The sequence below is a fragment of the Conger conger genome, chromosome 7 (genome assembly GCF_963514075.1).
Source record: "Conger conger chromosome 7, fConCon1.1, whole genome shotgun sequence".
In the NCBI taxonomy this organism is placed as follows: Eukaryota; Metazoa; Chordata; class Actinopteri; order Anguilliformes; family Congridae; genus Conger; species Conger conger.
In genome coordinates, this window is record NC_083766.1 from 16410941 (window position 1) to 16436186 (window position 25246).

At 40.7% G+C, this 25246-nt stretch overlaps 1 protein-coding gene across 4 annotated transcripts in view; it reads right to left on the reverse strand.

Moving 5' to 3' along the window:
• The window catches only part of LOC133132952 (protocadherin-19-like), a 76605-nt gene that overhangs the window by 22747 nt on the left and 28612 nt on the right, over positions 1-25246 (reverse strand). For all 4 annotated transcript variants that reach the window (XM_061248802.1, XM_061248799.1, XM_061248801.1 and 1 more), the window contains 2 exons: positions 9853-9911; positions 8232-8404 (listed from right to left, as the gene is read on the reverse strand). In XM_061248802.1, coding sequence (XP_061104786.1) covers positions 8232-8404; positions 9853-9911 — 232 coding nt within the window. The remainder of the gene's footprint in view (positions 1-8231; positions 8405-9852; positions 9912-25246) is intronic.

Below are 25246 nucleotides of genomic sequence, written 5' to 3' on the forward strand. Positions count from 1 at the left end.
TGCAGAAAAAAACAAAAAGCCTTTTATAATTAATATCTCAGTGAACAGAAGCAAACTTGACCTCTAAATAGTACTATGTTAAACATATGTCTTCAAATTTTCAAGCAAGATTACTTTTTATTTACATTTTTGCAGTTTCAAAATAATAAAATAACAGGAAAAAGGCCCTGTGCGAAAGTTTGGGAACCCTGTCAGTTAGTATTTTTTAACTCCTCCTCGGGAAACTATATCAGCTTGTAAATGCTTCCTGTAGCCAGCTAAGAGTCTTTCAATTCTTTCAAAAATGTTTCCCCATTCTTCCTGGCAGAACACCTCTAGCTCAGAAATATTCTTCGGCCTCTTTGCATGTACGGCATGTTTGAGATCTCTCCACAGATTTTCAATTATTTTCAAGTCTGGGGATATGGTGGCCATTCCAAAACCTTCATCCGTCTTTCCTGGAGGTACTTCATGGTTCATTTTGAGATATGCTTTGGATCATTGTCTTGCTGGTTTACCCAACCTCTCTTCAAAGGTCAGTCAATGCCTGGACTGACCTGAATATTAGCCTCTAGAATATTAGTCTCTAGACTAATATGACCTGAATATTAGTCTCTAGAATATTAATCTCTAAAAGTCTTGAAGGAATTCTTCCTTCCACTCTTAACAATATTTTGTGTGCCCCAAGCTGCTTTACAACCCCAAAGCATAATGGATCTACCTCCATAATGGATCTTTGTTTGGAGAAAAGTTGTTTGGTGGTGCCCAAAAAGTTCAGTTTTTGTTTCGTCAGTCCAAAGCACATTGTTCCAAAAGGCTTCAGGCTTTCTTCTAAATTAAGCGTCTACTTCAGATGCTTAATTTAGTGTTGAGGTCGTTCTTTCTGGCAACTCTGCTATGTAGGTCTTTGTTGTTTAAAGTAGTGATATGTGGGTTTTCTGACAATTTCTCACCAGGTCTTGGGCCATTTTATCTGAAATATTTATTGGTCTTCCAGACCTGGCCTTAACTTCAACTGTTCCATTCATCTTCCATTTTCTAGTAGTATTTCTGACAGTGGAAATAGGTAGTTTGAAAGATTGAACGACTTTTTGTAGCCTTCTCCTACTTGGTGGAAATTAACCATCATCATTCTGAAATCCTTGGACAACTGTTTATAGAAACCCATGGTTGTTAACACCAACAACAGAACAGCCAATGCAGTTGGATGCTTTAGAAGGCATGAAGCTACTTCAGAATAAAAAGTTCAGCCGTGGAATTATGCTCACCTAACTCATTGAAGCCCTAACGAGTAAATAACCTGGGTAGCAATGAATAATCCAAAAGGGTTCCCAAACTTTTGCACAGGGCCCTTTTTCTTTTTTTTTACAATTTATAAACAGTAAAAAATGAAAATACAAATTATTTAAAATTATTTAAAATTTGCACAAATGTCTCATGTGTAACTGTACAATTTCAACTGAACAAGTGCAGGTTTGCTTTCGATGTAACAGACATTTAAACCAGAGGTACGAACATTTTTGCACCCCACTGCAAAACTTATTTCATTCTCCATGAAGAATTCATCAAGTTTGTAAATGAACTACCCTGCTGATTTGGACCAAAGATATTTTCAATTGTTTCAAACTACCTTTGTCAGGAGAGAGCCAAAATGGAGGACCATTGCCAGCCCACTAACCCTCTAAAATATGTGACCCGCTCTATCATCATCAGTCAAAAGTCGTGACGGCCAATTTCACATAAATCGATGTTTTTGTAAAAATGTTTGGTGGCACTAAAAATGAAAATCTCTACCTGGAGTAGAGAGAACTTTGCTATGGTTAGAAAGCTTATATTCTCCCCTTTCGATTTTTTACTCAGTAAATGCAGTGAACTATGGTAGAACTGGGATGGCTGCTATTATAGTGCTAATCGTTTTCAGTGGTCGCAAGCTCTAGAGGTTTAAATCCCTTCTAAATGGTCATTTGCAGTTGGCTCTTTAACAAGGATGTAGGAGGACTGAAGTAAAATGGCAGTGCTGCATTACTGTGCATTACCATCTCAACCAAACCACATGGCTGCACTTCCTGTTTGCGTGGAACGCATGGGTCAAGGTAGAACAGCGGGCAGACCTCAGGGTTATGGACTCGCAGCTGATATCCAAATCCCCATGTGAGGCCAGGGGTTCGATTCCCTGCCATGGCACATTCTGTGCTGTGAGTGTGATTCCATCACTATCAGTAACCCTCTCTGCCTTCCCCATCTGAATAAAGTGGGGAGAATGTCTACTCTCCATTAAAAAAGAAAAATAAGGGGCCTTTTTTTTTTTATTCCTTCCACCATCACCACTAAATGTCTAGATTTATTTTACCTGGTACTAAAGCATTATGAATTGGAGGGTTGGAAGATCTGCAATGAAACAATGTATTGGCAAAAGTGAGAAGTGAATAAAAATTGATAACCCTTTCAATGGGAAACGGCACATTCTGACAGCAGAACTATACACCCACCCTAAATCTAATAATGGATAAATAGCCACATATAAACTGAAGATAAACTATCAAGCTGATGACACTTGTGCGGACGTGGGAAAATGTTAAAGTTAAATAAATCATTTTTAATGAAATTCCCTCCCGCACATGTCATTTTCATGCTGACCCCATCTGAAAGTGTGCCAATCAAATACTGTATATCAGCAATTTCGCAGAGCCACAAGCCAGGAAAATATTCTCCAATGCGATTTAATCAAGAAGTGTACCAACAGAGGTCCCCTATTCACCTTTTAAATAAATGATGAGTGCCATTATTGCATTTGCAAGGATATGATAAGTTTATTCACTTCATGATAATTATCAGGGTTTAAGCATATTCATTTTAACAAATAAACTTACACTATAATGGATGCACACTGTAATCCATTTTTAAATGAAGTTTCAGATCTGACACAGCAATGCACAAAAAATATATATATTGGGAAAAGTGTCATTTCGAACAGATCAGATGGTGGGAGAGAGGTTTATTTTAAAGTGCAAGGCTGTGACAGAGTTCAGTAATTAACATTTTCACATTTATTTCAGCCGCGGCAGCAGCCAAGAATGACGAAGAGCCACCAGGGACACCTTTGAAAGCTGGAGGGAATATATATATATATATATATATATATATATATATAAACAAGTCATCTGTCAGAAAGATGATCATTTCATTTCCTGTACGTTTTTCTTTTTTTGGGGGGGTTTTTTAGATTTGTTTACGAGACTTCAACCGCGCTGTCTAACGGACTATCACCGCACCCTCTTGCTCTCCTGATGTTGACACCTGTCAGCGTTTTCATTAGCGGATTACATGGCATCAGACGGAAAAAAAAGGCTCCCGCGTGGAATCTGGGGCGGGTTTGTGGCGCCAACACGCGAGCCGCTTCATCGGGCCCCTCATTCCAGATGAGAAGTGGCAGCGCGAATTGCACGTTTAGAAACTATGTATTTATGGATTAGATATTCAGCCATGGGAGAGGAAATGGAAGGCACTCGGAATCAATTAAGGGCAGTGAGGCCCCAGCGATTATGAGCTGTAATGGGCCGCTGTACGCAGGGCGGCAGAAGCACCGGAGACTCAGCCCGATATGGGCTGGGAATAAGGGAGGAGTGGGGTTGCTGATTAAAAAGGTACGGTGGGACTGGGGGGTAGGGAGGGTCTAGTGAAACTCCTACCAGGCTGTTGTTAATTGAGCTTCGCTGCGTCCTCTACGGTGGCTTGTGACACGTGGTCTGCTGATGACCCATCTCCGAGAAAATGACTGGCTCCCGAAGCTGAACCACAAAAAAGTGCAGCAAACCAAATGCAAATAAGGCATAGGAGAGATATCCGAGCACATACGTCTTGAGAATTGAGATTTGGCAAACCGTGCACACAGTACTAGAACCCAACCCTGAGCTAGCTACACTGTTGAACAGATGGGAGTCCATTTGGTAAAAGGCCCCATGGCTCCTGACACTGTGGTCTCAAACAGCAATGACGGGATTGTATGGTGCTTAAGCAAGCGTGTTGAACATTCTAGCTAATATCTCAAGGATTTAGCTTACAAGTTTTTATTGGCATGAATCCCATAACAAGATGATGAGATAACTAAGCCATTGTTAAATTAATCTGATTTCACATTCTCACAAATTGCATGCAAGCAATAACCTGAGTAGCAAAGAATAATCCAGAAGGGTTCCCAAACTTTTGCACAGGGCCCTTTTTCTTTTTCTTTTACAATTTATAAACAGTAAAAAATGAAAATACTAATTATTTAAAATTATTTAAAATTTGCAGAAATGTCTCATGTGTAACTGTACAATTTCAACTGAACAAGTGCTGGTTTGCTTTCGATCACATACAGATTCATTGTAACAGACATTTAAACCAGAGGTACCAGCATTTTTGCACCCCACTGTCGATAGAAACATTTTGCAGTATATATCTGTTCTATGCAATGAACCTCATCCTAAATAACATGCTTTTGCCAATTTCTGAAGAGGCTCTTCAAACGGGGCTTGCCATTTTGCATGGATGAGCACAACCAATTATCAAGACATGGTGGGAGGTCCATATTCCAAAATAATCCTAAATCTGTCAAGACGCTAACATACAGTGAAAATGTGATTCATTCTGTCAGCATCTCCCACCCTTGGATTAGTGTCACATCATCCTAGCAAAGCACTCCAAGGCCAGAAGGTCACAGGTTTTTGACAATCATCCGCAAGGACTGTGGTTTGACTTATCTAATAGGCAGTTGATATGACTCACGCTCTGATGCTCAGCTAGAGTTGTGATATTGAAGACAGGGGGGGTAAGCTATATAGAAATGGTCAAAACAAAAAGAAAACACAGAGAAAATAGCAAGCAAACATTCTTGCTTCTTATGAAGGAACACAAATGAAAGGACCATGAAAGGACTCCTGAGATGTAAACTCCTCTGAATGTTTAATGATGGGTTTAATGATGGGAGGTTTCTATGAGCAGAGGCAACAAAATGTCCTCTGTGCAAACAGCACTTTTGCCTTACTCTGTCAGAACAACATTTACATTGTAAAGTGGCCCTGGGGCATGGATGAGAGGGGGTATTACCTGCTTTTCCTGATTGTTTGTTTCCTTACACACACAAAAACTGCAAATAGCAGCAGAAGGAAGACCTTATAACAGCAGCTTGTTTTCATGTCCTTTGGCAACTGCTCCATTTAAAAATCTGCTGCCGTTTCCAGAGAAGCAAACCTCGGCTCTGAAGTATCCCCAGCAGACAACGAATGATGCTAACGATGAATGCCTGCTGATTTATAATAATTAATGCACATCAGCTGCATTGTCTCATTTTCCATTTTTGAATGGACAGTAATTCTGACAGCAGAACCTACAATCATCATATGCCCGATGTGTCAGATTTGCACCCCCTACCTCTCTCTCTCTCTCTCTCTCTCTCTCTCTCTCTCTCTCACACACACACACACACACACGCACACACAGTAATTGACGTCACACACCATTTTTCATAGTTAGTATTCAACATCTGCTGCTTGAAATGATTTTCAAATTGAGTTGAAGGGGCAGCACGGTGGTGTTGTGAATAGCACAGCTATTGCTTCACAGCAGGAAGGTACAGAGCTCGAATCCCAAACAGGGCCTTTCTGTGTGGGCTTCTGCTGCATATTCTGTCTTCCTCTAAGTCCAAAGACATGCAGAATGGCTAACTGGAAATTACAAAAATCGCTGGTAGGTATGAATGCGTGAGTAAATGATGTGTGGGCACTGCTATGTATATACAACCTCTCCATGGTGTATTCCTGCCTCTCGCCCACTGCATGCTGGGATTGGCTCCAGCCCCCCATGACCCTGACCAGGAAAAGCAGGTTAGAAAATAGATGGATGGATGGATGGATGGGTGGAGTTCAAGGCAGTGTTTATTTTTATTGTGTGTTAGTTCTAAAGACTAAAACAATGAGAGGGTTCATTTCCACCCAGCTTTCATAGTTTGATCTTGCATTTTTCATTCATAATCAGTCTGGTCACTGTAATGGCATCATGATAATAGTTTTGCAATTGTCTTACATCACTGCATGAGTAGGTGTCTTTTGCAAATTAATTTCATAAATAAAAACGACTATCATTCAAGCCATGGCCAAAAGTCTTCCTTATGTTCAAAAACAATGTAGGATAAAAATTTAACTCTTCCCACTATTGACTATGTAGTGACACATCTTAGAGAAAGAAATGACCAGGTAATTAGACAGCTAGAATTCCCTCAGGGGCACATGATCTAGTGGTAAGGAGTGCCTAATTGGTTTTCAAGCCAACACACACTTTCAGGCGTGTGCCATTTGTTTCCATAAATTATTTTAGAAATGAATTTGATGAAGTATTTATTTGCCGGGGGGCAGAGTTTGAAGGGAAAAAAGAGAATTATTTTTCTTTTTTACCTGCGCTCATTAAGCTTTTCTTTCTTAGCCAGTGCAGAACGGAGCTGCATGACAAAATGTAGACAGTAAAAAGGCAGGGGGATGGAGTACGGAATACAGATTCCCAACAGAATGGGGAAGCTCACGTCAGATGAATGCCAATAAAGTGAGTTGAAACTAGAAGTCAATGTTTGGACCCACACTGTGCTTCTTTGGAAGAATAAAGCAATGTGCCCAAATGCATTTACTTTCTATTTGGGTAGTAGTTTGATACTATGTATAAGAAACTGGGCTTGTAAAATAAAGTAAAGTTTTGATCCCCAGGCAGTGCCGTTGTACCCTTGAGCTAGGTACTTAACCTGAATTGCTTCAGTATGTATCCGACTGTATAAATGGATACTTTGGGAAAATGTAAAATTGTCTACGTTGCTCTGGATAAAATAAAATTTTGCCATATTATTTGTGTTTGCTGACACAAACAAACATGCAGAAAACAAGTGCGCTTCTTTCCGCATTAGGCGTCTGAGACCGGTGAACCATCACGAGAGAGAGCTGTGTGCTCTCAAGCTGGAAAACAACCGTTCGGGTTTTTATTTATTTTGCCCTTTTTATTTCTGCCTGTCGTTTCTTCAAACAAGACAAGCACAAGGAGTTCAAGTTAGTGCAGTTAGAAGTGATAATGCAGAGAACAGGAAAGATGAAGTTGGTTCAGGAAAAATAAAATGCAGGTTTGTGGCTTCTTTTCATGCATTATAAATGGAAAACACCTTGACCTACAATTTCGGAGTTATAAGCAGGTCATGCCACTGATATCTGCTTTGTCAATATAGAAATCCTTCAGTGATTCTGTGGCTGATGAGGCTCTGTGGCAGATGAGGCTCTCTATGAAACCACAAAGAAGATTCTGTTTATCCAGCCTACAGGAGAGTGTCTGGAGCAGGGCAATTACCACATGGTCTTGATGGTCCTGGAGAGGCTAGTGTAGAAGTATCAGTAGCTGGAGGAACTAAAAATGAAACTGAAACAATTCAGTTTTACCCGCCTGGTGGAAAGCATCAAAACGTTCATAGATTCTGTCCTGAAAGCTCACCCCTCAGACTTCTTGCTGAAGGTGGTATGTGAGCGGTACTCTCTAAAGTGGTATTGACATGTCAGGTTGCAGGAGTGGAGGAGGACACGGAAGATGAAAATGCATCAGGACTGGCAGCCCAATATTGAGAAGTCTCTGAAAACGGAAAGGACTGCACCGAGAAATGGGCAAATACTGCTAATGAAAACCATGAAGATTCTGCAAGTTCTAAATCCAGGAGGTGGAGGTTTTCTACTCCACTGAATAAAGATCCAAGCATACTGAAAAGTGCAGAAAATGGAAGAACGAAAAGGAACAAAAAGAGGAAATGGACCAACGAAGAGGACTACAAGCTGAAGTGCGGCGTCATGGAGAGGGGAGATGGTCCCAAATCCCGTTGGACTTTGACGTCCTAGACCGCACTTTTAAAATCCTGGACTGATTCGTAATGCCATCCAGGTATGTGCTTACTTAACCAGTCGGCGTGGTCCTCAGATTGCCCTGCTTGCTTCCCGCAGACCGAGCCCAGATGCCACAGGGTGTATCTGAACCTGACTACGATATTTGGAAATGGCAGATAATGCACAGGTTTTTTTTTTTTCTTTCCTGAAGTTGCCCAATCATATTTGGACACTATGATTGGGCAAACTGTTGGCTCTGTTATGCTTAATACCTTACAGGACACAGATATAAAATCAGACAGTGACGCAAGATGGCCGAACAGTCAGCTGCAGTTTTCTTATCGCGCGTGTGACCAGGAAAGGTCATCTTACCGTGGTCTGGCACCTGGCCGGTGTTGGGTTGTACGCTCATATTCAGCGCGTCGTTGACAGCGGTATCGGCGTACAGGGCTCGCTGTACGTCATGCTCACTGTCAGTCTGGTCGCTCTCCTCGTGCCCGCTGTCCTTGAGGCTGTTCCCTTCCAAGTCCTTGAATGTTGACGTGCTGGAGTGTGCAGGAGGGGAGGGAAGGGGAGAAACGCTGATTTACTGTCACATCAGGTTCTATCAGATAATGTCTGCCGCTGCTTCTCTATTTTTCTGTCCTTTTCTCTCCCGTCCCTGGACTCCTTTGTTTTAACTCCTCCCCTGCCCAGCGTGGGTTTCCAGGGACACCCGATTCATTACAGGTCGGTGTAATCCTGCGAATGCTAAGCCTCGACTGACCGCTTGCTTTACACCACACCTTTGTCAAGCCCTTAGGGACCTTCAGTTTGGACCAAAATGGCACCATCTGGTAGTGGAAGAGGGAGCTGCTTGCAATTCGGCGCATTCTGTAAAGGGGACGCTCACACACCATTCCAGTGTAATGCTCTGCGTGTGCTGACAGCAACAGAATTAAAACAGCTTTCCACTGCAGTCTTGCTCACCGCCAACAGGCAATAAAAAAGCATTTTTTTAATTTGACTGCAACCCCCTCAACCCAAACCTCCCACCCCCACTGCCCAGCCAAATACACCCTCTTTCTCCGAGGAGCCGAGAAATATAACATATAAATGTAAACAAGAGCATGTGCCCTTTGCAGTCCACTGCCAAACAAGAACAGATTTCACTGCCGTGCCTTTATTTGGCCAAAAGCTGGCGAGGGCCGAGGCAGAGGCAATGCCAGCTTTGTGATGTTATCAATAAAATTGCACCTGTCCCAAAGCACGGGTCCAGGCCTCAGCAGGGATCCTGTTTTCAGAGGCAGCTCAGGGCTGTTTACATAAATACAGACAATCTTTTTTTTCGCAAGGAAAATGGCAGGAACAGGCTTTTAAAAAGCACACGTCTCCCTGGCGCAAAGGAAGGCCGGCACGTTTTGCTGCAGCTGTGCCACAAATTACAGCCCTCCAGCAGCCTCATCAGCAGCAGAAAACTGTGGGTGACCCAGCGAGCACGTTCAGGCCAGTTCCCCCACCGCTTCCGTCTCCAGCTCAGACGAATTTCCACCTATCCTCCTGCTTTACGAATGCAGCCCTGAACGCTGGTACCATATCTGCACCGATAAAGATTGACATTAATGTTGTCACTGACATAATGTTCCAATGTAGCGATTTCAAGGACAAACAGACAGTGTTTGTCCTTGAAAAGGGCTCTATACTGAAGGTGCACTATGGTATTCTGGAATTGAAATATGATTTTTTTTTTCTTGATTTATCTTTTAATGGATGTTGTAAAAAGCAAAATGTAATTGATTGCATTTGACATACAATTCAAATATACAACAAAATTGTATTGTGTATTATGCAAAAAATAACTGATTAGTCATGCAAATATTTGATAACAAATCATTTCCAACCACTAATATTAGGTTTAGTATGTTATTTTACATAATGTGTGGGTTCACCTGCCTGCCAGCATGCAAAAGTGCTGCAATGAGAACAACTGAACAATTTTCTAATCAAGACATACCTTTTAATCAGATGTGCTCTGCTGTTCATGTAGCTGGAATCAATGGAATAATTTTCCGTCTGAGAGAGAGACAGAGAGAGAGGAGGAGAGAACATATTTTACACAAGACACTCAAGAGTTTCTAAATCATGGTTTAAAGCATATGTACAGTGGTCATTGCTGCCTTCAATCCAACCCCCAACCCCACCACCTCCATACAGAACAACACTGTCAGTCCTCAGCCATCAACATCAGGCAGGTCAGTAGTACAGCATACACAGTGTAAGGAAAAAATAATGTCAAAATGTACCACTTTGCTAAACTTTCAGGATGATTTAAGTAAAGAAAAACGGAATGATGGTAAGCGGAAAAGGGCTGACACCGCAGGGAATTTTTAACTTCACAATTTCAGATAAAAGTGCGATCTGCATACCACAGATCTGTCTGATCTGTTCAAAGGCATGCCGCAGTCAACTTTTAAACTGTCTCCTGTACAACATTGATAAAGGACGTGGGAGTGGAGGGAAAAGCATAGAACAAAATTAAACAGGGAAGAAAAGTAAAGTAATCAGTGCCTTTTTACCTTGCCTGATTCTCAGATAAAAAAATATAGATTACCCCATTTTCTCAGTGCATGTTTCTCTTTTCCAAGAGGGAGTACATTGGCTGATATGGGGTATACATCATCCTACCCTTGAGAAAATAGTTCTACGAATGATAAAAAGGTTATATGGGTATGGGAATGCCATGCCACTGTTTCCCCATCTTCTACCATGTTGCTGGATAGGAAAGCCAGGAAAGGAAAAAGCTTGATTCAAAACTCCAGTCTGTATGGATGCTAGAGATACTTACTCTAGGGACTTACAGGACACTTTTCTGTAGGGACAATTATCAAACACGCAGACTGCCACCGGCAAGACTGAAATCAGTTTAAATGCATCAAAATGCATTGATGGCATCCCATCTAATATAATGCTATTATGTCTAGTGACATGACTGTGGCTCCAGGTTGTGAACTTACAATGTACAGTAAAAATGGTAATTCCTATACGGATCACTCTATATGGATGTAAATTCAGCGCACAGGTTAAGATCAATGGTATAATAGACCAAGTATCAGTGGAGCAATTTTGTCTGACAATCTGGGACTTGGCTGTAGGTGGACTATCCAGCAAGACAGTGGGCTCATTCCAATTGCTTATTTTTCGCCTCTTTTTTCTTTTTCTTGCTCCTGACCTGGGAATCGATCAAGGTCTGTGATGTATAAATGATCAACCTGTGGATCCATCTCTCCCCATCTGCCATGTCTGTAACTGATGTAGCTTCAAACTGACGTTTGAAGGAGCAAGGGCATTCCATTTGCCGAATTCACGGTTTCTCAATTTCCCTGTCTTCTCTTCTTTTCTAGCCTCTCCCGATGGGTGGAGGTAGGAGTGGAGAAAGGAGCAGGGAAGAGAAGTGGAAAAAAAGAAGCGATTGGAATGAGCCCACTGACCCAAAGCATACCTCAAAATCCACAGAGAAATGGTTTAGTGACAAGAAAATCAATGTTCTGCAATGGCTATCTCAGGCGCTAGACCTCAATCCAATCAAAAAGATGTTGGCTGAACTGAAGAGAGCAGCTGATACCCAAGAATGTGAAGGATCTTGCAATGATCTGTATAGAGCAATGGTCCAAAATCCCTCCAAATGTTTTCCTTAACTGTCGGGCAGTACAGGAAATGCTTTTATCCTGGCCAGAGGCGGATGCACCAAGGGGTGCCAATAGCTATGAAACCCTGATTTGGGTGATTTGTTATTTAATCAATGTATGATTTTGGTTGATTTAATTGAACCATTAATACAGTATTTTCCACAGTAGCATTTTGGGTTGTTTATTTGTTTTAAGTGTTTTCTCAGTGCTGCCAATAATTCTGGATCCCAGTGTATATACAGCATATACGTATATATATATATTTTTTTCCTTCATTCAACTAGGGAGATCACTCTGTAATGCACCAAAAGACAATCTGTACACATGACCTTGAGTGTAAAACAACCTCTGTACACTGGCAGGAAAAGCCATGATCGTTTAAGTGCTGTGGGTTATGACTTCCTGTGTTCTCTCATCCCCTTTAAAGCCAGGGCAATAAGTGCATTTACCATTTATGTCACAGTGGTGGATTGATCTTTATCACTTGAAAATTATTACCAACAACCTCACTGTGCTCTTTGATAAATGGAGCCAATGCTTTGAAAATGAACACCAATGTTTGGTTCCCACTCTAGACCTCTTAGAGGACAATGCCAGATTATTAAACAGCGTTTTTCCCCCTTTGTCCGACAACAGTTGTTTCATGTCCTAGGATCAGTTAATATAATGAAACAAATTAATGACATATTCTCACTGATACAAAAAACAGTTTTTCTATTAACCATACAAGGCATCTTTTACCATTTACCCTAAAACATTCTTAATTCTCATCATAGCAAAATTGCTTATTTTCTTCCTTTAAGTGCGAAATCGGAGAGGGTCACACATTTCCAGGGCAACACTGCAATCCGTCCATGCTGCAGGTTAATGCCAAAGGTCTCATCTTGCACTAATTAAGCCGTAATTCTCTTGTTGCGAAGGTTGAAAGCTCTGGAAAATCACTTCTAATTAACACTTTCATAGCAGCCCTTCCATGGCAATGTTTGTTCTCGCTGTGCCTTTCGAAGTAGCAGCCCATTCCTTTGTTCTCCACCGACCCGGCTCCGTGAATATCAAAAGTAATTGGTGTTGGCAATTATTTCTGTACTCCTACAGGATATATAAATAGAAATATATATCTCCTTTTTTCATTGAACATGACACCTGTGCCTCAATTTGGTCCCTATGAGGACTCATTATGGGGCTTCCTTTGCTTCACACTGGAGGCCAGGAAGAGCTTAATGAATGGGCATAGTGAGAGGAACAGGAGGGAAAACTTGATTAAAGAGACAAGCAGCAAATGCGCTCTGAATTCCACTCTGAATCCAGCTGTACTTAGTTTAGAGGGAAAAGGCTTCATTATCATAGCACACAGGGGTGGGGGCGTGTAGTGTGACTTCTCGGAGCGCAACTGGCCGCGCAACTTCATTTCCCCGCTTGATCAATGGCTGCCTTCAGTCGATATTCAAAGACACGAGAACAGTTGATTTCAAGTAGAACGAAAAGACAGGACCTTTTGCGTGAGCACAGTCGGACTGCTGCGATGAAACGATACTGTCTCTCAAAGGAATTGAACCCAGTGGAAAAAGTAGTGTCCCCACTTGTGATTCCCAATCGGAGCTTGCATGTGTTCCATTTCAGGACTAGGTGTGAATGTTGCTTCAATGACCATAGACTGTAGCTTAACTGGACCCCGCTGTCCTGGTGATTGCTTTGGCATTTCATCTTGAAAGGAATGAGGCCATTTTTAAGGCAGCTGTTCCGAAAGTGTGGCTCCAGATTCTCAGTGTACACAAGTTAGGTTTGCATCAAAAAACAGGATGGGGGCTGGGGGGGGATCTCGAAAGCACAGTGGCTAAAGAAGGAAGAAAGCTATTGCCTTATTTACTGTACTTGCCTGAGTAATTTGAATGGCCATCCTCCCAGCATGAAAAGTGGTTCTGTAGTCCTAGTCGCAAGTTTATTCATTGTGCAGGTAATGTGTGCGAGATGGCAGCAGCCTGCTCAAGTACGAGTCACTAGCTGAAGCTGCTTAATGTAATGCTGGTGATTTGTGGAGAAGCTATCCAGAGTGATGTACCAACCGATTCAATTAAACCGATACAATTACACGTGGTGGGAGGCATAGCATTTATAATTTCATCAGCATGATACAATAGTGTATTATTAATTATAAAGCAGAAGTATTCTTATTTTTTCTACGCTAATTCTAATTCTCCTCTTCATTTATTTTAAACGGTCTAAAAGTTAATTGGACAACAAAGGCAAATTGGGTAATTCACACATTGGGTTGGGGTAGTGTGTGTGGCATAAAAATGCATTTTGAAAGGAGCACTCCAAGCTATCTTGCTCTTCCTGGTTCAGCCATTGGCAAGCCACTTATAAGCAACAGCTGTCGCCGTGACATTCATTAAGTGTGGGAAGGACTCATCACACAGTAAGTTTGAAGAGAGATGTACGGTAGATTTATAAAATCGAGGATGTATGTTGAATTACAACTCCTTGCATAAGAGACACAGTTTTTTGTAATGTCCTCATTTTCAGTCTGATTACGATTATGGAATTTGGAGTCTAATTCATAGGATCCGAACCCAGTGCAACAAATAATAAGGGCTGTCTTGTATGTCTTTACTCTGGAAAGAAGGCAGTCTAAAGCTAGTACAGAATGAGATAATCGGGGGTAAATATTTTCAAGGGGAATTGAAAAGGCAAGCTTTTCCCCCTGTGAACCTTTCAAATCAGAATTCGTTTAAGGCTCTGGCTGTAGCTTGATTCTCAGGATTTCCCTTGCAAATTGAAAGCTAATAAATATGGCGGTCAGGATGTGGGAGAGCGCCTGTGTACACCGCTCCCGTATCTGGCGCTCCGCTTCACCTGCGTCCGGAGGAAATGCACTTGTTCATGGGCTTCCTGCGTCCCCCCTCATGTCACCACATGCTCCGCGGCATGTCTTTTTCACTTTATGTTTTCCCTTTTTAGTGCTGCGTAGTCCTGCAATGACACAGACCACTGAACGTTCCTCTGCGGTACTGCAGTAGTACCACTCCAGACGACATGTTTAATTCCAATAGGGTTGGTAGGCTACTGAATATGCATGGACCCTTCCGAGTAATAGATTCACTTTTTTTCAAGAAATATATGGTCTGAAGTGGCTCAAAGAGTGAAATGAGTCCCTCAGGCTTGCCCTGCGCATAAGGTTGTGGTTTTCTACTCCACTAGGAAAATGGCAATGGAAATAGTACTGTTGGAAACGGTTAACATTTTATATCAACAGGTTCCGAATGAACACAAATCACAAGCAATCCATCACAGCGGGGCCTAAACGACAAATAACCTGCCATATTCTCTGTATTCTTACAATGCATCACCTGTCAGGTCTCCACAAACTCAATTTGCAGAAATGTGAGTCAATTGTTGAACAGCCCTGAATTATTTCAACAGCTGTGATGGCTTGGGAGGCCTTGGGTTGAATTATCTAGAGGTCAAAAAAGCCCAACCTGGTAAAAAGCATACTAAATTATGCTTTTATAGCTTTGATTCCTCTCTTGTTTTTTAAAGTCTCACATCCTGTGGGGAACCACAAATCAAGTCAATTCCCAGTTTCACTGGGATTTTGGCAATAGATTAAAGAAAATGGCATGTAAGATATACCCACTTTAATTTAAGGCACAGTAAAATGTCTAGTGTAAATTAAACTCAAACAGAATATGAGTCCAGTAGGGACCAGATGTGCTCTGTAAGAGTTGATTAACACTAAATATTTTATTGTGTACGTACAATTAAAATGATTAAGCAGAAAACATTGTGGTATATGTATAATGCTTTCAACCAAAAGGTCAAGAAATATTGGGGTGTTTTCTTTCAGCACATCAACCACCCTTGCGCCCACGCATTCAGCAAATATGTGATTCATTATGCATACGATAATGCAAATTAAATAAGTATAAAATTAGGTCATCAAGGCAAGAGACACCTTCTACTTTCAAGATGAAGGGTAGGTTTCTAGTCAGACTGTGTATATTAAGTCCTGCCCTTCCAGCTAGTCTTTGCTGTGTTTGCTTCCGGATTATCACTGAGCCACCTTATAATTCTGTGTCAGTCAGGAATGTACAGCAGCTCTTTTGCTCACTGGACTTTGTGGTGAAAATCACTTGTATCCACTGACAACCACAGGTCATATGCATACAGCGCAGTAAAAAGCTCAGATATCAATCAGGGAGAGGTTGAATGTCTACATGCAGACAAATTTTACATTTTGAAGGCTTACAGTATCTGCAACCCTGTTTTAGAGAAATCCCAAAAAGCACAATGGCATGGAATTTCAGCTGAGAGAGAGAGAGAGAGAGAGAGAGAGAGAGAGAGAGAGAGAGAGAGACACACACAAATGTACAGCTTTTCCAAAGGATCAATAATCTTCTTGCCTATAAGCCCCTGGAAATAAAAAAACCAAAGAGCAGTTACTTTCCATGGGCATTCCCAAAGGGATTCTCCCTAATTCAGGCATTAGAAAAATAACATTGCAACATTCAATATTCACCCAAAATCCATTGACATCCCCATCAAATCACCTGAGGTGGTTGGCGAGCAACTGCCAACAGTCCGCATGACCCAAGGCTGGTGGAAAAGCAGTCGGATTTATCAATACAGGCAGATTAGCAGGCGGATGAGTCTCTCACAAATAAGCTTTACAAAGCAATGCTATAATCGGACATCTCCTTCTGAATGAATAAACAGCAAGAACGTTAGGCTGACTAGACTACAAGCTGATCATTTTCACTGATCTTGCTTCAAGAAGTGGAAGCTGCTGCTAAATGAAAACAAATGTGAGAAAATCCATTAAGTCCATATAAGTTTCAGCTTCCATTATGCAATGTGCAGCTTCAAGCCCAAAATGTTCTAAAAGAGGTTTGGATTCAACTCACAATTTCACATGAATCACTACAAAATACAAGATTAATTTTTAGATTGGACCCTATTGTTTTTGTTTTCCGACTATTGTTATTATTATTACTCATCCCTATCAAGGCTTATAGCTCCTAAACTAGAGCTACCAAACGTGGAACCCAGAATCGTTTAGTCACCCACTAATCACATTTTATAACTTACTCAGGTGGCCCATAGGTGACACTGTTACAACTGCTTTTATATTTTGATTACATTTCATTGCCCTATAATGAAAACTCACATCACAACAGATGGTGCCAAGCATTATCGGAATCGGAAAAATTCCTGCTTTAACTGACTCTCTGATCCAAGCATTTTAAATTCCTAGTAAGAAATGGTGATTGGACAAGCATTATGACTGCAACAATTCAATTCAATTTTATTTGTATTTCACAGAAGACTGTCCCAAAGTCACTTTACAGAGTAACAGAAGAAATACCAGCCCTAAGCCCCCAAATAGCATATGAGGTAACCGACTCCCTGATGGGGAAAAAAACCTCTCAAACAGTGATGAGGAAAAACCTCTCCAATGGGAAGAACCTAGCTATAGGGGTGAGATGTATCTTTGCTGTATTATACTAGTAGGTAAACTAGAAAGTCCATAACAAGGGATGTAGAGTCTGGATTTCAACGGGTAGGGGGATGATTCTGTAGGGAGATGATTCTGTATTGCTCTCCTGGATATGACCCTCGCCTGCCTTTGACCCATCTTGCCTGCTCTGCATTTCCCTATTTGCCCGGCTTCTGACCATCGCTTGCTCAGTCACTATGTTCTGCCTTTTCAGTGCTGTTCCTGTTTATCGGTTTTTATACCTGGACTGTCCGACCTGTGAAATAAAGATCCCTTTCTACGTGTGGTATTTCAGATATACCACACGGACCTATAACTCCTCAATGTAATATCAGATCGTAATGAAACCAGACACATTTGGGTCATTCTTGGGCTATAGGTGGTGAACATTTGAAACATTTTGAAAAAAATACTTATAACTCCTAACCAAAATAGCTAATTAAATTCAAGTTGTACATGCTGGGTCTTAGATACAGGCCCTATACAATCTTAAATGGACAAGTTGACATTGGCTGATGGCGGAAATGTTTTTCACTATCAATATGTATCACTCATTAGACAGAGGTTAAATCATCTTGAAATTTGGTAGCTATATACACTCAGTGACCGCTTTATTAGGTAGACCCATACACCAGCTTATCATAATCAGCCAATCATGTGGCAGCTACGCTTATGCATAAAAGCATGCAGACATGACCAAGAGGTTCAGCTGTTGTTCAGACCAACTGGGAAATAAATGTAATATAAGTCTCTGAATGTCCTTTTATCATTCTGTGACTTCAGTACATTAATACCTGCTCTCGCTATTGTTTTATATCAAAGATAGTATCAACAATGTGTTCAAAGTGGCATTGCTCCCATTCTCACCTATTCAGCTCTGACTGACAAGCTAAGCTAGGATGCAAATTAATCTGAAAGCCGGGATTTTGTTTTGTGCTGAAAATACTGACTGTGATTACCGTAAACTGAAGAGAGTGTAGCTGAGAATGTAGTTTTGGCCTGGACACTTTTTAAGGACCCCATCCACCTGGGAAGGTGCAGCACCACCATCAGCATGCACCAGACCAGACTGTGCAGATGTCCCTACCAGTGTCCCCAAACTGGGGAAAATGGCCTCACCAGGTGATGCCTTAACTCTGCATTGTTATTCATATCCCTGCTTCCACTCCATAGCTGGAAACCGCAGCTCCAATAGCACTGTCTGGGCCCTACACATGAATCAAGAGCAGAAAAAAGCTTAAAAAAGCTACTTTGTTTTTAAAGATCAGTATTGTTAAAAGTAGTACAAATAACAGAGGTTGTGGACAATCATTATGTTTTTGTTATTTTGGCTTCCAGTAAATCACATACAAAGTAATGAACAGATGGTGACTCCAAGCTCATTCAAACCTCAATGAGATTAACAAGCTGGTTTAGATCATGATCCAGTAAAGTCAATCTAGTTAGCTCTGAACATGCTGGTTTAGAAATGTAAGGGACATCTGTCTTCAATAAATACTCGATAGTCTTTTTAAGCAGTGGCGGAAATTGGGATTGGCTTTAGAGCAAATCAAAAGACTTTAGTGAAGTGAAGCTTGGTAGTCAGGCATATGCACGCACATGTGTATGCACACAAAGTATTCACAAACACACACATGTAGGGGAATTCGCACGGGAATCCAAATTATGTAGGGTCCTCGCACGGGCCGCCAAATAACGCAGGGATTTTACTCTCTACGAAACCGGGCGCCAGTTAAACGTTGTGTAGCAGTATAACTGCCAAAAGTAATCAGTCTCATAAAATTACTATTATCAGAAATATCTAACCACAAATTTAGTATTTTAATTAATAATTAAAATAACCAATATTAATGATTAAACATACCGATAACCTGAAGGTTGGAAGTTCTTCGAAAGACTGCTTTAACTCGGCTCTCTGTGGTTAGAACTGTGGTTCCAAAACGGATACCGGGGTTTAATAAAATATATTTTATATATATATAAAATATAAAATATATAAATATATTATAAAATATATTTATTAAACAAACGTAAAACACAGAACAGATAAACTAACGGGAAGTTAGTAAGGAAATTTAGTTGGGTATGTGTGTGTGCGTGTGTGTGGCGCGCGCAAGCGCGTGTGTCGCTTGAAGGAAAGGTAAGATAAAAGTGGGAGTAGCTAGCTTGAGTAAGCTAGAGTTCTGGGTGTGGTAATGAGTTAGAGTTAGCTGTGAGAAGGGACTACTTGCGTAGTTTTACTCTATATATGCGCAAAAGACGGCGAATCAATTCACGTACATATATATGTAGCTAACCAAACACATTACAATGGTTGGATGGTAAATATTGAAACACAGATTCACAAAAACAGTTAAGACTAAACTAAACACTGGCTATGCCTGAATGTTTGTTTTCTTACTGAGTCCATACGCATTGCTCGATCCAAAAGACATGCTGTCCTTGTAGAAGCGGCGATGGTGCTGTGAATGGTGTCCGGGAGAGATGCGCAGGCTGGGGTGTTCCCGTCTTAGCAGCGCGTTGTCATCTGATCCGCTGGTCCTTTTCCAGGTGTAAAAGTTTGTTGCTGTTGTTCGATGGTGAGCTTTGCAGGAGTAAACTGATGTAGCGTTCCGCGTACACCAGTTTCCACTCGCTATAGGCCACGAAGTTACCGCGAGGTAACTGGGTGTGTCCGTAGGCCTGGTAGTGCGCTGTGCAGCATTCAGCCTCTGTCTGAGTCTCGGAGCAGATGAGCTGAAGCGAATGGCCAAAAAGGGTGCGTCGAAGAGAAGAAGCAGAAGAAGAAGCAGAACAAGCAGAAAAAGCAGAAGAGAAATCCCAAGAACGTGTTTTGCTCTTATACGGGACCGTTTATTGCTCCCGCCATTACGGGATTGGCTGAACCAAGTTAGACGTCATTCGTGGTGGACGTCGCAGAATTTTCCTGTGGGAATGTGGAAGTTGTAGTCCCTACACACACAAACATACATACACACATATGCACAAACAAACAGGGATATACTGTACATAAACATACATGTTCGTGCACACACAGTGTATGCTCTGCTGCACAGGGAAAAAGCAGCTTGAGATGAGCTGAGCCAGATGCAATGGGCTTGACCCTCCCGTTCATCTGGGACTCGAACAGCTGAAATACTCATGGATTAGCCGCCCAACCTTGATTTAATTGAATTTGCATTAGTGCATCTCTAGGAGGAAACAGGTTTGTTTTTGTTTGTGGTTTTTTTTGCAAAAGGGAAACCCAGGCCTCTGAAGCAGTGACAGATGTGGGGCAAAACTATGCCAAACCCCAACAGACGCCAATGATGTTGTCACAAGCTGTGTTTCCTATGGTATTCAGTTAAGGCATACATGAAAATAAAAAATGAAATCACTTGTGGAGCAGTCCACCCACCTTGTTGCTCTTAAAATCAGATCCTGAAGTATGTTGCTGAGCAAATCATTTGTTTTTTGCAGGCAATAACACTGTGACGCATATCCCAGGGGGACACTGACCTAGCCAATTTCAATGCACCAGACTGTTTCTGTAATAAAGCATCATGATGTGTTGACTTATTTTTCTTCCTGTAGTACATTTATCCAAATAAAACCTCTTCATCATAAGCCCTTACAACAAAATGTTTGAGGTGTGATTGCACCACCTCTTGCAACACACAAAATAACACATCAAATGGTCCAAGGGTATTAAATACACTCCACTTCAACAAGCCTATCTGAACACATGCCAGTGGAAATGAGGCTGTATTTGTATAACATGGCTGCCAGAGATCCACTTCTACCAAAAGACAAAGACATGCCATGTTTTAAAGAGATTCGCCCAGATTTGCATGTAAATCCATAAAAAGCATCTTTAAAATGTGGTTTTATATCCTGCTCAATATTACCTTATCAGACGACATTGTTGGTTGCCTCTAGGCAGTTTTTTGTCCACTCATTAGATTATGTCGAAAAATAACATGAACAATGGGTTCCTATTAGCTTTGTGGGCTCTGGTATTTGGAGTGTGAAAATGAACTTCCAGATTCCAGTAACCACAGATGTTGCTAAATCCACCAACAATTTTGGATAGGCACTTTAAGTAATATTTTAGTCTTTCAGTGGAAATCGCTTGAATGTACAGTAAATCGACTCCTGTCACAGATACTGTTTTGTACACATACCTTTTCCCTTGTGCTGTGTTGTGCAGAATGTGATGTGGAAATGGTCTTTACTGTATTCTGAGGCATGAGGCATTGGGTTAGACATATGAAACTGTGTCTCCTGGAGATGAAAACAGCAATGCTATTGTTCAGGATAATCAGTGGAGAATCTGAAAATCTATTTCCACAGAGCCCCTGACCTCATCTAGTCATAGAGGAAATACAGGTAGTTCAAGTCAGTGGTGCTGGTTAACTGAGTCAGAGACTCTTTTATGTGGCATTACGGGCATTAATGGGGCTCGGCAGAGGTCACGCATTTGACCGCCACCTGTTGCTCTCGTGAAATTAAAGCAAGAAGAAGAATCACTGATCATCATAATTAACCTGGCCTCCGTCAAAACAGCTTTAGATCACCCGCGCTGATGGCTGCTTTGACCAGTCTGCCAGGGATGCTGCAACAGTCTCTTCAAATAAGTCAGAGGTAATTACCAGCCTAGTTTACAGGGCAGTGACGACTGATAATTAGCGGTACTGTAGCAAAGGTCAGGCTAAACAATTACGAGAGGATGCACGTTGCAGCGGAAATGGGAGAGGAGGGGAAGAGAACCGGATGCCCAGTCCAGCCACGGAAAGGTGAAATATGTATCCCCTTTCTCTTCATTTCCTCCTTTTTCCTCAGAAAAAAAGCAGAGATGTGATTAACCCTTGAGGGCAATTTCCACCTATTTTGTACTAGCTCTATACTAGCACTATGAAACATCTAAAAAATGATTTACTGCACACACATGGTTGAAAACTTGAATGAATGAAAAGGCTTGTAGCATTCGGAATTTGAGACATAACTAATTTATGTCAGAGCATGTACATACAGTGTACACACAAGTTACACTAAAATGCAAATACATTACAAAATGCCTTATGTTTTTATAGTTTAGCTTTTTAAAATATCTCAGTTTCTAAATAAACCTAAACCAACCTAAAGTCAAGGATTATTCAACCTAATGCTTTCTAAGTAATCTACATCACATTTAAAGTGGAACATCATTTCAAAATGAGGTTAACCAGAGTCCTGTTAGCCCTTTTAGCCAGTATGATTACAGGTGTAAATATATAGCAAGTCCAAATCCTGTAATTATGCATTTACACAACAATAGCAAGTACCTCAAGACGGCATTTGCTTAGGTATATCCCAACAAAAAAACCCCCCAGCTTTCTCAAAAATGGCTGAACGGATTACAAAATAAACTCCAACGTTAGTCAGAAAACAGTCATAGCTTCATAACCAGGTGGGTCTGTATCAAATAATTTGCAAAACACACTTGTATTTCCACAAAACTGGAAATATTCCCGATGTGGAATAAAACTGAGCTAAAAAAACAATGTGTTTATTCATGCAACTTCCAAATTGTAGATTTTTGTTCTTATATTGGCACATTCATTTTTGACGTAGAGAAATGGTATCAAGGATTGTTAGAATATGTCTTTTATTATCTGTGAGTCTGTGACAAGGTCAGGGTTGTAATAAGCAAGTGTGGCATGGGGAAGCCTGTTGTTTTATTGCCCTGCATTGCAAATAAGAGGCTGATAAGAATGTAAACTGCTGTTCTCGCTAGCGGAGAGTCTTTTTAACAGTCTGGCATTGCTGTTTTGCAGTTTTATTAAGTTGAAGGTTTTTTGTTTGATATAAATATGAACACAACAATAATTTGAATTGTTGACGACTTACCCATAAGGGGGCAGACTGGATGGGGTTAAAGTCATATGTTTATAATGGCCAGGATGGTAAACTCCCCTGGGATCAACAAACTACAATGTGTCATGTTTTCCTGAAGCAGGCAATGAGCTCATGAATGGATATGTGTGCCTGTATCCATTATTAATGACATTCATAAACCACAGGCACAAGTGGGAATATGGAGAGCACTGCAATGCAGTATACTGTCCTAGGAGACGCTTATTCCCACAAGTTCAAGATTATATTCATTCTCTCTTGTATAACACACTCAAGCAGTCACTTGGCCCCCGGAGATTTAATGTGCTGCTTGAGAACTGCAAACATGCATTGGTGGCTTCTAATGTAATGATATGACAATACAACACAGGGACCACATTCTGAAAGGGCTACATTTAGCTTTCGCACACTTCAAATACCATTTATGCATGAGACATCTGGCCCACAACTGTTCTGATGATTATTGATTTCTGTTTCTTTCATCCTGTTAAGAGTTGGGCTACATTCCAAAATGACATTGATTGCTATGAATGAGTCCTAAATTAAGAAATTGTAGCTTGATCCAGCAAGAGAGAACCAAAGTAAATCCATGTAAAGACTCCAGGTTACAGGTTACTTTATTTGTACCCATAGGTAGATTTGGTTTGCAGTAGACTAGTTATCCATCTTGACACACATTTTAGAAACAACACAGAGTAGATAAACAAAATAAAATAAAGCACTCAAAGAACTCAAAGTTCCAATCATCACTAACCCACAAAACCTAAAAGATCAAATAAATAAAATACAATAAATAACAGAATAAATAAACATTGCTTCTAATCACCTGTACAATGTTGCTATGACTTGTTCATCTGAGTGTTGGTTGCTGGAACAAAGCTATGTTTATACTGCTTTGTTCTGAACTTTGGGACTAAAAAACCTTCATCCAGAAGGAAGAAGCTGAAATATTCTGGGCAAGGGGTGGGTGTCATAATTTAAAATCGATCCAGTTGTAACTGTCTGGTATACAGGGATGCTGGATTAAGCTGTGACTAACCTATCAGCCTACTTAACCATTTAACAATTTGACTCAAAGAGTTCCTGTTCTTTAAAGACATGACACCAAAGAAAAAGATACAATTGATTCAATAAAAGCAAGGTAAAATAACATCATCATGGATTTGTCAATGTGGAAATTGTTTCCTTAAACAGAATAAACGCTGTCCAGACTCCAAAAAAAAAAAAAAAACGAATTGTGCTTCTGTGAACATGGTGAAGATTCACAACCATCAGAAAAAACACTTCTTGCATTCCTACACTGTCATGCTGCAATCCTCAATATAGAAAATATCCAAAATTATAATTGCTGAGAGCAAGAAGGAATTCTAGGTGGAGTCCTCCTGTACATTAGTGGGGACTGGGGACAGAAGGACATTGTAGTTTCTGATCCAAAGACCTGCATAATCTGAACCAGAACCTTGTTTATCCATGTCTAGTGGGGAAGAAGAATACATCTGCCTTCATATAGCATGTACTAAAGCATTTTAGTCATTGGAATTCACAGATATAATAAAGCAACCCTTCCATGTAGTGCCACATAGTCAAAGATGCTTCACTGAGTCGGGTGAAAAAGTATAAATTACTCAAGTAAGTATGCTTAGTCAAGAAGTAATAGTATGCATGTTCAGCTGGCATCTGCTATAATATATAAAATATCACATACAATGGGCTCCACAATTTTTGGCACCCTTAAAAAGGCTGCATATAATAAACAACATGGATAATTATCTAGATTTTATGTGCAAGCATATTGGAAAACTATGTCCTTTCATTTCAATACTTTTATGATATAAGCTTTGTTTTCCAACATGCATAAAGTAGTGTGCTTTAAAAATGATTCAATGGAATCAACCAAAGTCTTACATTTCACTGAGAAGGTTTATCTCACCCCCCCCCCCCCCCCTCTCTCTCTCTCTCTCTCTCTCTCTCTCTCTGTCTCTCAAGGAAACAAGATACTTTGGCTTTCTTACTGTTAAAACAATCATTAGAAAGTGATGGTAACCCTAAAAAACCCTTAAAGCCTGCCTGCAGAACAGTTGGTGAGCAGTGATTAAAATAAGCCATAAAAATGCCTTTGCTTAATGTACATCCAATTTCTCATATCCTCCAGAAATACCAATATTGCAAATATGCTCACTAAATAATATTCACTGCTCCTATTTCAAATGTGAGCCATCTGAGGAAAAACTCTCAAGGCACTTTATTTCTAAAAATAATCATATTTATATGCATTAAAAAGTAGAAAGCAAGTTGAAGCAAAGAGGACAGACTGAATTTAAATGTGGGTTCAAAACATACATATTTAAAAAATG